This window comes from Psammomys obesus, unplaced genomic scaffold (assembly GCF_907164565.1).
Source record: "Psammomys obesus unplaced genomic scaffold, mPsaObe1.curated_primary_1811, whole genome shotgun sequence".
Taxonomy (NCBI): Eukaryota; Metazoa; Chordata; class Mammalia; order Rodentia; family Muridae; genus Psammomys; species Psammomys obesus.
This window is the reverse complement of record NW_026590341.1, coordinates 341,080-354,363: the sequence shown is the minus strand read 5'-3', so window position 1 is coordinate 354,363 and position 13,284 is coordinate 341,080. Positions and strand designations below refer to the sequence as shown.

The window sequence follows — 13,284 nt, the reverse complement described above, 5'->3', positions numbered from 1 at the left end:
CCTGGGAAAATAAGGGGATTAGAGAGTGGACTTAGCTGGGCTTGGTAGCGTACAGAAGGCTCCAGGGAGACAGGTGGCCCCCAGGTCCCCACTGCTCCCTGCCTGCTGGAGGTGGATGGTGAAATGGGGGAGAGACATCCCCCTCTGGAGTCTTGATTTCCTGCCACGCTTGTCTCCCCCAGATGACGTGAACTGAGGTGCTTCAGGAATCATGGTTGTCTCAGCCCACATGGCTCATGGGACAATAGAGCGGAGAGCTTGAGAGACACCCGAAAGCGCCTTCTTCTACCCGGGCTGTGTTGGAGGTTTCGGGTAGATCTGGGAGGCATTCAGAAGGGTAAGGCAGAACTTTTAGGATGTAATTCCAGCAGGGACCTCCTGCCTCTCCCAACCTGAGACTGGCCTGGCTTAGAGCTTAAAGGAATGGCGTTCGCCTGGGGTGTGTGCTGGCATTGGGATAATTGGGGCTGTGACATCCTGAGGAAGGCCAAGTTTACCCAAGGAGTCGTATAAAGATAAACCCAGATAACCTGAATCAATATTTCCTCACTGGGACCCGTGGAGCCCCCACAGCTGTTTTCCTGATAACTCGGCAAATGCCCCACCCACCCTTCGCACCTCCCTCGTCCTCCCGCCCTCAGATGCTTGCTAGGCATATAAGTCCTGGACCCCTGCCCTGGGATGCTCTCCTGTGCCACCCTCCGGAGCCACCATGGGGCTGCCACTAGCTCGCCTGGTGGCTGTGTGCCTAGTCCTGGCCTTGGCCAAGGGCTCGGAGCTCCAGAAAGGTAAGGCGATGGGTGGTCTGGGTGAGGGAACAGGCAGAGCACCCTGAGGAGGGGAAGGCTGGGTAGTCCAGAGTAGCTAAACAAGGAGCTCCTGGAATAGAAGGGGGGTCCCAGGAAGGGCCTCTTGGGACCCCCAGTTGGACTGGGTCTTAGGTCTCTCACCACTGCTCTGAGGTTGAAAGCTGAGGGTCCTGCACTAGGTAGATGAGAAGCTGCAATCTCCAGGGAAACTGTTGTCCCCAGGAGTAGGGGAAACATTGGATGTCTAGAAGAAGCCAAGCTTAGGACGGTTCCAGGTGTGGGGACTGTTGGCAAGACAGCCCCTCTGGAGAACGGGCTGCATGTCCACATGGGGGAATTTCTGTCCCATCAGGACAAAGCTATGGATGGGGGATGTCTCATTGGGGATTTCTGAAGACCAAGGGATGGGTGGAGGGGGCTAAATGGGGCATCGGTTGAGGCTTTTTTGGTGCTAGATGTAGAAATTGAGTTGATAAGATACAAGCCTTAGAAAGACATATAAATGAAAATAAGAAAAATGCTCAGTCTCAGAGGAATTTAGACAGGCATTTAGACAGTTCCATGATGATGAAACTGAAGAGAGGCTGAGCAGTGACAAATAGGCGTGTGGTGGCCAGCCGGACAGAACAACCAGGTCGCCCGAAAGGCCCCTCTGCACTTCTCTGCTTCCAGACTAGCTAGCTCCTTGACTGACAGTCTCTTAGCAGAGACTGCTTCTGTATGGGGGGCAAGCTTGGCCAGAAATCCTGGTCTGGAGCCCTAGATGGGTACCCCAGAGGGACCTCTGGGGTTAATTTGGTGAGTGGGCCCAGGGAGGCCCTCCTTGATCTTGGGTGTCTCACCTTGTGTCCCGCCTGTCCTCCCAGAAGCCAGAACCCGAAACCATGTCTGCAGCACCTGGGGTGACTTCCACTACAAAACCTTTGACGGCGATGTCTTCCGATTCCCTGGCCTCTGTGATTATAACTTTGCTTCTGACTGCCGAGACTCCTACAAGGAATTTGCTGTACACATTAAGAGGGGCTTGGGCGAGGCCGGGGGTCACTCCCGGATAGAGTCCATCCTGATCACCATTAAGGATGATGTCATCTACCTCACCCACAAGCTGGCAGTGGTGAATGGGGTCATGTGAGTGGGATAAATACTCTTCTCCCATGTCCCAGCAGCCAGGGGGATGCTCTGACTCCTCGGAGCAAGTTTGACCCTGAATTATTTGAACAAACTAGCCAGCCTCTTCTGCCCTGGTACACGGCTAATAGGAATGCTTTGAGGGTTGAGCTAAGCCATGGATTCTTTCCACAATGATGAGTCCCCTCTGAGTCCCTTGCAGACTTCCCCTGGGGGCCATGTGGCTGGTGGCTCCTAGAACATGCCCCCCCAGGGTAAAGTTGCAGAGGCTCAGAAGGGGAGGTTGCTTGCCCAGCCCATTGTTCCCTGCATTGTCTCAGTAACAATGAGGTCCTCTTAAATACATTCCTGTCCTGCAGGTTCACGCCTGGGGATTTGCTCTTTTCCTGCTTTAGGCTCTCCCAGTGCTCCCTTACCTTGCTTGATCTACCTGGGTCATGCTGTCATGTGTGGGTTGGGTATAGCGGAAGTCACTAGGGATGGGGGTTCGAGGGGCTGGGGTGTGGCAGTTCCAGGCCAGCACAGGAGTGAGATGGGGTTCTGGCATAGGGATCCCCAGGGTGATGTGCTGAAGTGAGGTTGGCAGTCCCACTCTGGCAGATTCTGTGAGGAAATACCTCTGAACAGAGGGTCTGGAGAGGGCTGAGGGCTCAGTTCCCAACACATCCCAGACCCACTGCCTTTAGGGATCTTGGGAAGGCCTCTGTCCAGGACTCAGAGAGGTCATGGGAAGGGAAATAGGCAGAAGGACCTGGCTTTGCCCCAAGGAAATCCACCTAGCCCGGAACAAGGGCTCTCTGGCCTCCTTCTGGAGCTTGGCCAAGTCAGTCTGTGGCTCTGGTTGAGAACAGACTGGCCAAGTAAGGAGCCAGGCTGGGACTGACTTCACCCAGATAATGCCCATCGCCTTAGCACCCTACGGACAGCAGAGCCCTCAGGAGGACAAGTGGGTCAGTTCTGGGATGGTGGGTTGGTGAGTGACCTCATCGTGACTCCCCCCCCCCCAGGGTCAGCACCCCACACTACAGCTCTGGGCTACTCATTGAGAAGAATGACGCCTACACCAAGGTCTACTCCCGTGCCGGCCTCTCCCTCATGTGGAACCGGGAAGATGCACTCATGGTGAGCACCAGCATCCGGGGCTCTGGGGTGGTGGGGCTCCTCTATCTGGCCAGATGTCTGACGGCTCCACAGAGGAGTAGGAGGGTGGGGTGCCCATACCTCACAATGGAGTAAGATCCTGTGTGATGGAGAAAGCTGCTGGAGACCGTGGTTGGCACCAGAGCTTCCACTGGCCTGACCTAGGAGAGGCTCGCTGTGCTATGCCTGCAGGGAGCTGTCTCCAAGCTGTCCTTCCTAGTAGCCAACCCCTGCCCTCCTTCCCACCCGCCCTGTCTGAGAAACTGTCTAGACTTAGGGGCTCTAGAAGCTAGGCCCTGAGGCCTGCTCACCTGCCCTCCCTGCCCCCTCCAACAGCTAGAGCTGGACAGCCGGTTCCAGAACCACACTTGTGGCCTCTGTGGGGACTTCAATGGCATGCAGACCTATAATGAGTTCCTCTCTGAAGGTGAGTGCTAAGCTGGGCTTGTTGGGAGGGAGACAGGGGCGTGGCTGCAGGCTCCTGGCTCCCGAGGACCACTGCTGACCAGCTGTGTCCCTAGGCATATCCTACAGCGCCATTGACTTTGGGAACATGCAGAAGATCAACAAGCCTGAGGTTGAATGTCAGGACCCCGAGGTGGTGCCAGAGCCCGAGTCCTGCTCTGAACACGTGAGTCACCGCTAGAGAACTCCACGCTCTCAGGAAACCTGTACTTGCTGGTGGTCTTTGTTGGGGGAATCCCCACGTTCTGAGGGGTGGGAAGAGGGGTGTGGACAGCTGTCCGAGCTCATGTTCCTCTCTTCAGCGAGCCGAATGTGAGAGGCTGCTGACTTCCGAAGCCTTCGAGGACTGCCAGGCCCGGGTGCCTGTGGAGCTGTATGTGCGCGCCTGCATGCAGGACCGCTGCCGGTGCGCGCAGGGCGGCGCCTGTGAGTGCAGCACCCTCGCTGAGTTCTCCCGCCAGTGCTCCCACGCAGGCGGCCGACCTCAGAACTGGAGGACCGCCTCGCTCTGCCGTAAGTAGCTGGCAACCCCTGGGGGTGCTCAGCCTTAGTGTCCCCGGGTTTAGGGAGCCCCTGCTGGGAGCCCTGTCTGTGCCATGCACCCAGACACTGTATCTGTCTGTCCGTGGCCTTGGCGCTCTGCTAGCTCCTTGTGTGTGGACTGATGGAGTGGACTTTGCTTTTTAGCCAAGAAATGCCCTGGTAACATGGTGTACCTGGAGAGCAGCTCGCCCTGTGTCGACACCTGCTCGCATCTGGAGGTCAGTAGCTTGTGTGAAGAACACTATATGGATGGCTGTTTCTGCCCAGAAGGTACGTGCTCTGGAAGTCCCTTGTCCTAGAGACTGGATGGGGAACAGGCAGGGAGGGGGTGGGATTCTTCCCTCCCATGAGCCTTAGGGGCTGGGAGATGAGAATCTTCGTTGACAGATGAGGGGTCCAGATGCCTGTGGGTTGAGGTCTGGCTGGCAGCCTCATCTTGGGGGGAGGGGAGACTGGCACTTCCTGAGGCTTCCAGGGTAAGTTTACACTTCTGACTATCACAGGCACGGTGTATGATGACATCACGGGCAGCGGCTGCATCTCCGTGAGCCAGTGCCATTGCAAGCTGCACGGACACCTCTACAGGCCAGGCCAGGAGATTACCAATGACTGTGAGCAGTGGTAAGTCTCAGGGCGTGGAGGCTGGAGGGCGGACAGACTGGGGTGTTACTGAATCTTGACCCCGTGCCCTGCTTCCCGGCAGTGTCTGCAAAGCCGGTCGATGGGATTGTAAAGACCTGCCTTGCCCGGAGACCTGTGCCCTGGAAGGTGGCTCCCACATCACCACCTTTGATGGGAAAAAGTTTACCTTTCATGGGGACTGCTACTATGTCCTGACCAAGGTAGGCCAGCCGGGCTACCTGGATGGAGATGGAGGCCCTCTGTCTTCTGGGGAGGATGGAAAGACTGACTCTGGGATGACGGATGCTGTTGCAGTTAGAAACAGGGTGAAAAGAGGCTGTCAGTAATTTTACCACTCTTTCCCATTCAGGGAGACCATAATGAGTCCTTTGCTCTCCTGGGTGAGCTGGCTCCCTGTGGCTCTACAGACAAGCAGACCTGCCTGAAGACCGTGGTACTGTTGACTGACAACAAGAAGAATGTGAGTGCTCCCACGTACTTCCTTTCCGGCATTCCTGGGTCTTGCACACCTGTCCGATCAGATCTATGCACTCTCGACATTTCTCGCAGGTGGTGGCCTTCAAATCGGGTGGCAGCGTCTTGCTCAATGAGCTGGAGGTGACCCTGCCTCACGTGGCAGGTGAGTGGCTTGGGGAGGGCCCTGAGCAGCTACCAGTCATCAGAGCCAGCTGGGATTCAGACAGGCCAAGAGGCTGGGCCAAGGAGGCTGGTGTGCTCAGGCAGTCTCTATTCTTGGATCCCTGCTGGTGTGGTAGGGGGATGGTGGGCACAGGCCCTCCTAGTAAGGTGGAACCAAGGAGCTCTTCTGCCTATCACCACGTCCTTGTCTTACAGCGAGCTTCTCCATCTTCCAACCCTCCTCCTACCACATCGTTGTGAACACGGTGTTTGGGCTGAGGCTGCAGGTCCAGTTGGTTCCAGTCATGCAACTTTTTGTGACTCTGGACCAGGCTTCCCAGGGACAGGTGCAGGGTGAGTGGTCCTTTCCCGTTCTGTCCTTGAAAAAGCCCCGTGAGGATTGTGCCCCCTGCCATCCCCCAGATCCTTCCTAATCCTGTCCTGGTCCTTTAGGTCTCTGTGGGAACTTCAATGGCCTGGAAAGTGATGACTTCATGACATCTGGCGGGCTGGTGGAGGCCACGGGTTCTGGCTTCGCCAATACCTGGAAGGCCCAGTCAAGCTGCCATGACAAACTGGACTGGCTAGATGACCCCTGTTCCCTCAACATTGAGAGCGGTAAGGCTCAGGGGGAGCTGGTTGCTGTCCACTGCGTTGTTTTGACACACAATCCTGACCAGTATGGCCTCAAAGCAGATGGGGCTCCTAATGGGGACATGGTATGTGGGTGAGGGATGGGTGGAGGTCGCATGGCTCATGGGATGGGGACCAGCACATTCATCGGCTGTTTTGGCTAGTTTAGAATGGTGCCACAGTGGTAGATTTCCAAGAGACAAAGCAGATGGGTTGGGCAGGCTAACTGCTAAGTGGATCTCATCTAGGCCTGACCTAATGCTAGGATGACACGCCTTCCTACCCAGGCCTCCATTTTGGGGATTTCTAACCCCTTTGGGTTGAGAAAGGGAGAGGTGGGTGTTATGCAAAGAGGTCTCATCAGCTCTGTTATGAAGGGAGGAAGGAAGGGGGGGGTCTGGCTTTGGTCACACAGGAGACCATGTCACCTCCATCCTGGGCGATCAGACGTTAGGCTTAGGGTATGTGAAAGGGAGCCTGGCCCATGCTAAGATTCCGACCCACTCTCCAGCCAATTACGCTGAGCACTGGTGTTCCCTTCTGAAGAGGTCGGAGACCCCGTTTGCCAGGTGCCATCTGGCTGTGGACCCCACTGACTACTACAAGGTGAGTTCACCGCCCCCCGACCCTGCACACGCCACGCTGCATGCAGTGTCCCCAGAGCCGGCAGAGTTGGCTGGGGCACCTGGCTGCGCCTGTGAGTGGCTGGGGGGGGTGTGTGTGCCTGTGTGCTGGCAGGCGTGCACAACGTATGTTCACTTGGGTGCACAGGGTGCCGAACCATGCGCCCGGCCTCCTCACCTCACTGTCTCTCACTTTGCTTTGCCTCCTAGAGGTGCAAATATGACACGTGCAACTGTCAGAACAACGAGGACTGCATGTGTGCCGCCCTCTCTTCCTATGCCCGTGCCTGCGCGGCCAAGGGTGTCATGCTGTGGGGCTGGCGGGAGCGTGTCTGCAGTGAGTGCTTCCCGGCTGGCTGCTTTCTAAGATGGCTGTCTGGACAGAACCCCAGGGCTGGCCACACTCAGGCCAGGGGGGGGGCCCAGCTCCCTGTAGCTGCCACCTGGCTTCTGCCGGAAGCGGAAGCAGCAGAGTGGCCTGGCTTTTCAGGCTCTCTGCTTGCAGCGAGGAGCGGAGTTCTGCGGTGACGGGCTGTGGGGTAGCCATGGCTGTGGCAGCTGAGTCCAGGGGCCTGGGAGGGGTTTCCAGGGTGCCCGCCCTTCTGGCCTTTGGGCTAGGCAGGTATCTTCAGCCCTGGTGGAGGGAGAAACTCAGGGACAGCCTATAGGGACGGTACATGGAGTCCAGTCCCTTTGCCCCTTACGCCCGTGGTTTCCTCTGCAGACAAAGATGTGCACGCTTGCCCCAGCTCACAGATCTTCCTGTACAACCTAACCACTTGCCAGCAGACCTGCCGCTCACTCTCGGAGGGTGACAGCCACTGCCTCAAGGGATTTGCACCAGTGGAAGGCTGTGGCTGCCCCGACTATACCTTCATGGACGAGAAGGGCCGCTGCGTGCCCTTGGCTAAGTGCTCCTGCTACCACCACGGTCTGTACCTGGAGGCAGGAGATGTGATTCTGAGGCAAGAGGAGCGCTGGTGAGTGGCCTGGATTGAAAACGGGCCCACAGACTGGGGAGGGGGCTGCTCTTGGATCTTTGCCCCAAGTGAAAAAAATGCGTCGGTGTGTGTGTGTGTGTGTGTGTGTGTGTGTGCGTGCGTGCATGTGTGCGCGGAATCTACCTGTGGGACCTGAGGCTCTCAAATGGTGCAGAGGTGCCAGGGGTGAGATTCTGAGAGTGGCCTGGCTGGCGTCTGTCCTGTGTGGGGACAGACCTGGGCCACATTCATCCCTTCCCACTTCTTCCTCATAGCGTCTGCCGGAACGGGAGGCTGCAATGCACCCAGGTCAAACTGATCGGCCACAGTAAGTGGATTCGTACCGTGTAGGCCCGCTGAGTCTTGTTTCCCCTCCCTACTTACCTGGTACCCTGAATTCACCTTAAGCTAAGACAGACTCCTCCACCCCACAGGCTGTGAGTCCCCTAAGATCCTTGTGGATTGCAACAACTTGACCGCTCTGGCCACCCGGAAACCCCGCCCCACTAGCTGCCAGACATTGGTGGCTGGCTATGTGAGTGCCAGTGAGGGCTGCTGTGGGAGGGCTGGTTGAGGGTTCTCTGGATGCCTGAGTACCCTGTGGAGGAAAAGGCGGACCCCTACACCGCCAATTCACTAGGCTGGAGGCTGAGTCTTAGATACTCCCTGTGACCCCGGAAGTGGCAGAGGACAGCCTAGGGACCTTGACCAGCAACCCTACCTGGTCTCCCTGGCCAGGATGAGCTTGACAGGAGGGGGCTTAGGAGACAGGAAGAGAAGTTGGGGGGGGGGGTCCAGGACACTGTTAGATCTTCTCACGTGGGCATCTACATTTGACCCCTTAAGGAGGCTTTGGTTCTCATCCGAGCCCTTCTTATTCCAGTACAACACAGAGTGTATCAGTGGCTGTGTGTGTCCCGATGGGATGCTGGATGATGGCCGTGGTGGCTGTGTGAAGGAGGAGGAATGTCCTTGCATCCACAACAAAGACTTATATGATTCTGGGACGACGATCAATCTGGACTGTAACAACACCTGGTGAGCTGGCCCAGTTCGGCTGCACTGGAGGGAGTGGGCTGCTTTTGTGGGGATACAAGGTGGTCCCCGCTCTGTTGATGGGCCAAGCCTTGTGTCTACCCCTTGTCCTGGAGGCAGGTGACTCTTTTAGGCCAGGACAGGTGCTTGCAGCTTTCCTAGATGGACCTCAGGAGCTATCTCCGTGGTGTCCAGGCTTTCACCCAAGCTGCTCTCCAAGAGCAGATGGAAGTCTTGCCCTCAGGCCCCTTCAGGCTCCTCTGCTTTTCTCTCCAGCACTTGTCAGAAGGGACGCTGGGAGTGCACCCGCCACGCGTGCCACGGCACCTGCTCTATCTATGGGAGCGGCCACTACATCACCTTCGACGGGAAGCACTACGACTTTGATGGACACTGCTCCTATGTGGCTGTCCAGGTGAGGCTGTGGACCCCTCCAGGAAGAGACTTGCCCTGAGATATGAGAGAGGGCCCTTGGGGTGGGAGGGGCCAGCATTTCCTCATCCTGGAACCCACACTGCCAGGATTTGGGCTCCCAGCAACGAACAGAGAGTGTAGTAAACCCCTTTCCTCCCTCTATTGCCTTACCCATGCATGGGGATGGGGGTGTTGAGAAAGCCTGCTCTCTCTTTCTCTCTCTCTCTCTTGTGTGTGTGTGTGTGTGTGTGTGTGTGTGTAGACAGGCCCAGCTACTACCCCTTGTGCCCTTTGTGTGCTGTCATCATTCCTAGACCACAGAAGATCTGGCTGGAGGAGGTTTGAGTTAGGGCCTCCCATCTCAGATGGGGAAGGGCAGAGCATTTTCTACTCAGAGAGGTAGCTTTAGCCTTGCCAGCTGGGGTAGGCATCCGTGTCCTGGCCTTCTGGACTGACACTGTCGTGTGGGCCCCAGGACTACTGTGGCCAGAACTCTACCGGCTCCTTCAGCATTATCACAGAGAACGTCCCCTGCGGCACGACCGGCGTCACCTGCTCCAAGGCCATAAAGATCTTTATAGGGGTGAGTACTGCGGCTTCCTGGGACAGGAAAGCCCCGGGGAACCCTTGGACACAGTCGTGACCGCCTTTTCCTCTGGATAGGGGACAGAGCTGAAGTTGGTGGATAAACACCGCGTGGTGAAGCAGTTGGAAGAGGGGCATCATGTGCCCTATATCACACGGGAAGTGGGCCAGTACCTGGTGGTGGAGGCCAGCTCTGGTATCATTGTTATCTGGGACAAGAAGACCACCATCTTCATCAAACTGGCTCCCTCTTACAAGGTGGGCCACCCAGATGCCAGCTGCGCCCCGGGCTGCCCCCAGCATAGGCACTGTGGGTGCTGCAATCACCCACCCGAAGACCTTCTGGAGCTGAAGATTCCCGTCTTTCCTCCTGCAGGGCACGGTATGTGGTCTGTGTGGGAACTTTGATGACCAGACCAAAAACGACTTCACCACTCGGGACCACATGGTGGTGACCAGCGAGCTGGACTTTGGGAATAGCTGGAAGGAAGCTTCCACTTGCCCAGATGTGAGCCACACCCCTGACCCCTGCAGTCTGAACCCGCACCGTCGCTCCTGGGCAGAGAAGCAGTGCAGCATCATCAAAAGTCGTGTGTTCAAAGCGTGCCACAGCAAGGTAGGTTGGCGCTGCAGGCGTGGGTAGGGTCGCGGCAGAGTAGGCAGGGCTGCATGCATGAGTGGGGCCACCTGTGTGGGCAGCGGCACATGTGTGGGTGGTCCACGGGAATGGACAAACAAGTATGGGCGGGGGGCACAGGTATGGGTGGACTGTGGGCATGGGCAAAGGGCTCCGTAGGCAAAGTCCCACCTATAGGTGTGTTAGAGTTGTGTTCAGGGCCATGGTTGGGGGCCACCGAGAGAGACTGGTAAGCATGACTGTGGCCATGAGAGGGGTGTAGCTTATTAGTCTTACTGTGGTTGCTTTTGGGGCTCCTGGCCTCTCCGAGTGGGTTAAGGACACGTGGAGGCATGTTGCTGTATCACTATGAGGTATTTTTTTCCCTCCGGCTCTGTGCACTTTGTTCTTTGAGCTGGTAATTAGGTGATCAGCCTTTCTCTCTGAGATTCCTGGTTGGAACCTGACCTCCTCTGCCCTGATTGCATGATCACCAGGGAGGGAGATAAAGGACTTATTTTGTTAGGGCCTAGAAGCTAGCAGGGGGAGGGCCAGTTTTAGGATGGTCATCTTGAGGTACTCAGGGTATGGGTGACGAAACTCCTGGCTAGGGTGGTCTGAACCAGCTCCATCAGCCGCACTGGGGGTATGGGCCAGCTTCAGCATCCTGAGTTCCAGCCCTCTAAGGGCAGTGTGGACCATGGGCACATTAAAGTCTTCTTCCTAGGTGGACCCCACGGTCTTCTATGAGGCCTGTGTGCATGACTCCTGCTCCTGTGACACGGGTGGTGACTGCGAGTGTTTCTGCTCTGCTGTGGCCTCCTACGCTCAGGAGTGCACCAAGGCAGAGGCCTGTGTGTACTGGAGGACGCCGGACCTATGCCGTGAGTGCTCATGGCGGACAGCACCTTCCTTCCCTATCCAAGTGATGACTGGATGTCCACCATCCCAGTTCTTGTCCCCAGATGCCCTTTCTCGGGCCATAGGGAGAGTTATGTTGGTGGGAGTGGACGGATCCTGTTCCTGCTCATGTCCCCTGACTCAGGCTTACCTGGACACCCGTTTATATGCTCCTAAGCCTGACCATGTCCCCATCCTCTCCCCCTCTAGCCATATTCTGTGATTACTACAACCCCCCAGACGAGTGCGAATGGCACTACGAACCGTGTGGGAACCGCAGCTTCGAGACGTGCAGGACCCTCAACGGCATCCACTCCAACATCTCTGTGTCCTACCTGGAGGGTGAGCAGGCAGGGCCCTCCAGGGAGGTAGCCGCCAAGGGGAGGGCCCTGTCAGCCTGCGGGCCACCATCATGGAGACACATGGGGGCATGTGAGAGGGGCCCAAGGGCTGAGAGGCTTGGTTGGAGGAACAAGGTTCTTTTCACCACAGTCTCCTCACTGAACTGGGGCCAGGGAGCCCAGCTAAGGACCCGCCTCCTGAAGGGGAGGCAGAGGAGCAGGCTAACTCATGGGTGGGAACCATGCGGGCATGTGGGGAGCAGAACGCCCTAGCTGCAGGAGAGACACAAACCCTGTCTTCTGACTCTCGGTCTTCACACATGAACATCTCCAAGGACAGTACCAGATGGGGTGGACTGAGCCCCATTGCCTGTACCCACTAGGTTGCTACCCTCGGTGCCCTGAGGACAGGCCCATCTATGATGAGGACTGGAAGAAATGCGTCTCTGGGGACCAGTGTGGCTGCTATATTGAGGACACTCGCTACCTACCTGGAGACCCTGTTCCCACTGAGGAGATCTGCATGTCTTGGTACTGAGTCTGCATTGCACAGGGTCTGGGAAAGGTTGGCACACACACACACACACACACACACACACACATCCCATGTTCATACACATGGAAATATGGTCACTCTGTATTAGGTGCATATTTGCATGCAAGCACACACATGGCTCATGGCACACATGCATGCATAGCCCATTCAATGTGCATACATACATGCACACATACACACACACATGGGCACAGCACACCCTGTTGCGCATCCAATCACACATGTACACATGTATGGTCATAGGAGCTTAAGTAGGGAGGTGGTTTTTGGGGGGTGGGGAGGCCTTTTGAGCTCACCCCATCCTCTTGGATTGGCTTTTTCTTAGCTTGCTTCACTCCATCTGGCTGGTCACATTTAGAACACAGTGGGTGGGTTTCTCTGTAGCTTGTGTTTGGGGCAGTACTCTGGGGACCTCGGGCCAGGGCACAGGGAGATGGGCATGTGGCGTCTGTGTGCAGAAAGGTTACGGGGCCGACCTGTAGCATTTACACTTGTTTGGCTTTTCAGTACATGCACCAACACCTCAGACATCATCTGCCATCCAGATGAAGGTGAGCTGCCCCCTGCTGGGTTCCAGAAGGTAGAGGGTTAGAGGTCCCAGCCCGGGAAGCCTGTGGGCTGTTCTTGTACGCATGGGACCTGGCCTCGGGTGGGGAAGCTTTCCTTCCTCTGCTTCCTTGTTGTCCACGCCCTCTCCTGCTTCCGCTTGCTGAGCTGTACAGCAAGCCTGAGGGGCTCACGCTACGCATCTTTGTTCCCTTTCTCCAATGGGAGCGGTACCCTATGGGGAGTTTCTAGGGCATCTCTAGGGCATCTCTAGTGCATCTGGGTTCTGTGCTCATTGTCTGTGATGCTCAATGATGCTCCTTCAAAGCGAGAGGCTCTGGGCATACAGTCCCGCTGGAACGTGTCTCCAGTCTTCCCTCAGATGTGATAAACCGGGGGAGCCTTGAAAGTCTGTCTTTCCTGTTTGGTTGACGGACTCATTCCTCCTGTGCAGGGAAGATTGTTAACGAGACCCGGGATGGTATTTTCTGCTACTGGGAGATCTGCACCTCCAATGGGACAGTGGAGCAGCACTTCAATATTTGTGGTTCCTCCACACCACCCCCATCTACTGTGACAAGCTTCACCACAATCTCCACCACTCCCATCTCCACCACCCCCATCTCCACCACCACCACCACCACCACCACCCCCATCTCCACCACCCCCATCTCCACCACCCCCATCTCCACCACCCCCATCTCCACCAC

At 56.7% G+C, this 13,284-nt stretch overlaps 1 protein-coding gene across 1 annotated transcript in view; it reads left to right on the top strand.

Moving 5' to 3' along the window:
- Positions 1-705: 705 nt before the first annotated feature.
- Muc2 (mucin 2, oligomeric mucus/gel-forming) overlaps positions 706-13,284 on the top strand; it is a 31,394-nt gene continuing 18,815 nt past the window's right edge. Inside the window, exons 1-28 of the mRNA XM_055606893.1 lie at positions 706-788; positions 1,676-1,937; positions 2,945-3,059; positions 3,414-3,504; positions 3,599-3,708; positions 3,845-4,055; positions 4,230-4,355; positions 4,589-4,706; positions 4,789-4,927; positions 5,077-5,187; positions 5,277-5,346; positions 5,562-5,699; positions 5,799-5,963; positions 6,490-6,584; positions 6,812-6,938; positions 7,326-7,581; positions 7,857-7,909; positions 8,016-8,116; positions 8,465-8,619; positions 8,893-9,031; positions 9,506-9,613; positions 9,694-9,873; positions 9,992-10,231; positions 10,959-11,115; positions 11,342-11,473; positions 11,856-12,003; positions 12,536-12,579; positions 13,029-13,241. Coding sequence (XP_055462868.1) covers positions 713-788; positions 1,676-1,937; positions 2,945-3,059; positions 3,414-3,504; positions 3,599-3,708; positions 3,845-4,055; positions 4,230-4,355; positions 4,589-4,706; positions 4,789-4,927; positions 5,077-5,187; positions 5,277-5,346; positions 5,562-5,699; positions 5,799-5,963; positions 6,490-6,584; positions 6,812-6,938; positions 7,326-7,581; positions 7,857-7,909; positions 8,016-8,116; positions 8,465-8,619; positions 8,893-9,031; positions 9,506-9,613; positions 9,694-9,873; positions 9,992-10,231; positions 10,959-11,115; positions 11,342-11,473; positions 11,856-12,003; positions 12,536-12,579; positions 13,029-13,241 — 3,880 coding nt within the window. The 5' untranslated portion in view covers positions 706-712. The remainder of the gene's footprint in view (positions 789-1,675; positions 1,938-2,944; positions 3,060-3,413; positions 3,505-3,598; positions 3,709-3,844; positions 4,056-4,229; positions 4,356-4,588; positions 4,707-4,788; positions 4,928-5,076; positions 5,188-5,276; positions 5,347-5,561; positions 5,700-5,798; positions 5,964-6,489; positions 6,585-6,811; positions 6,939-7,325; positions 7,582-7,856; positions 7,910-8,015; positions 8,117-8,464; positions 8,620-8,892; positions 9,032-9,505; positions 9,614-9,693; positions 9,874-9,991; positions 10,232-10,958; positions 11,116-11,341; positions 11,474-11,855; positions 12,004-12,535; positions 12,580-13,028; positions 13,242-13,284) is intronic.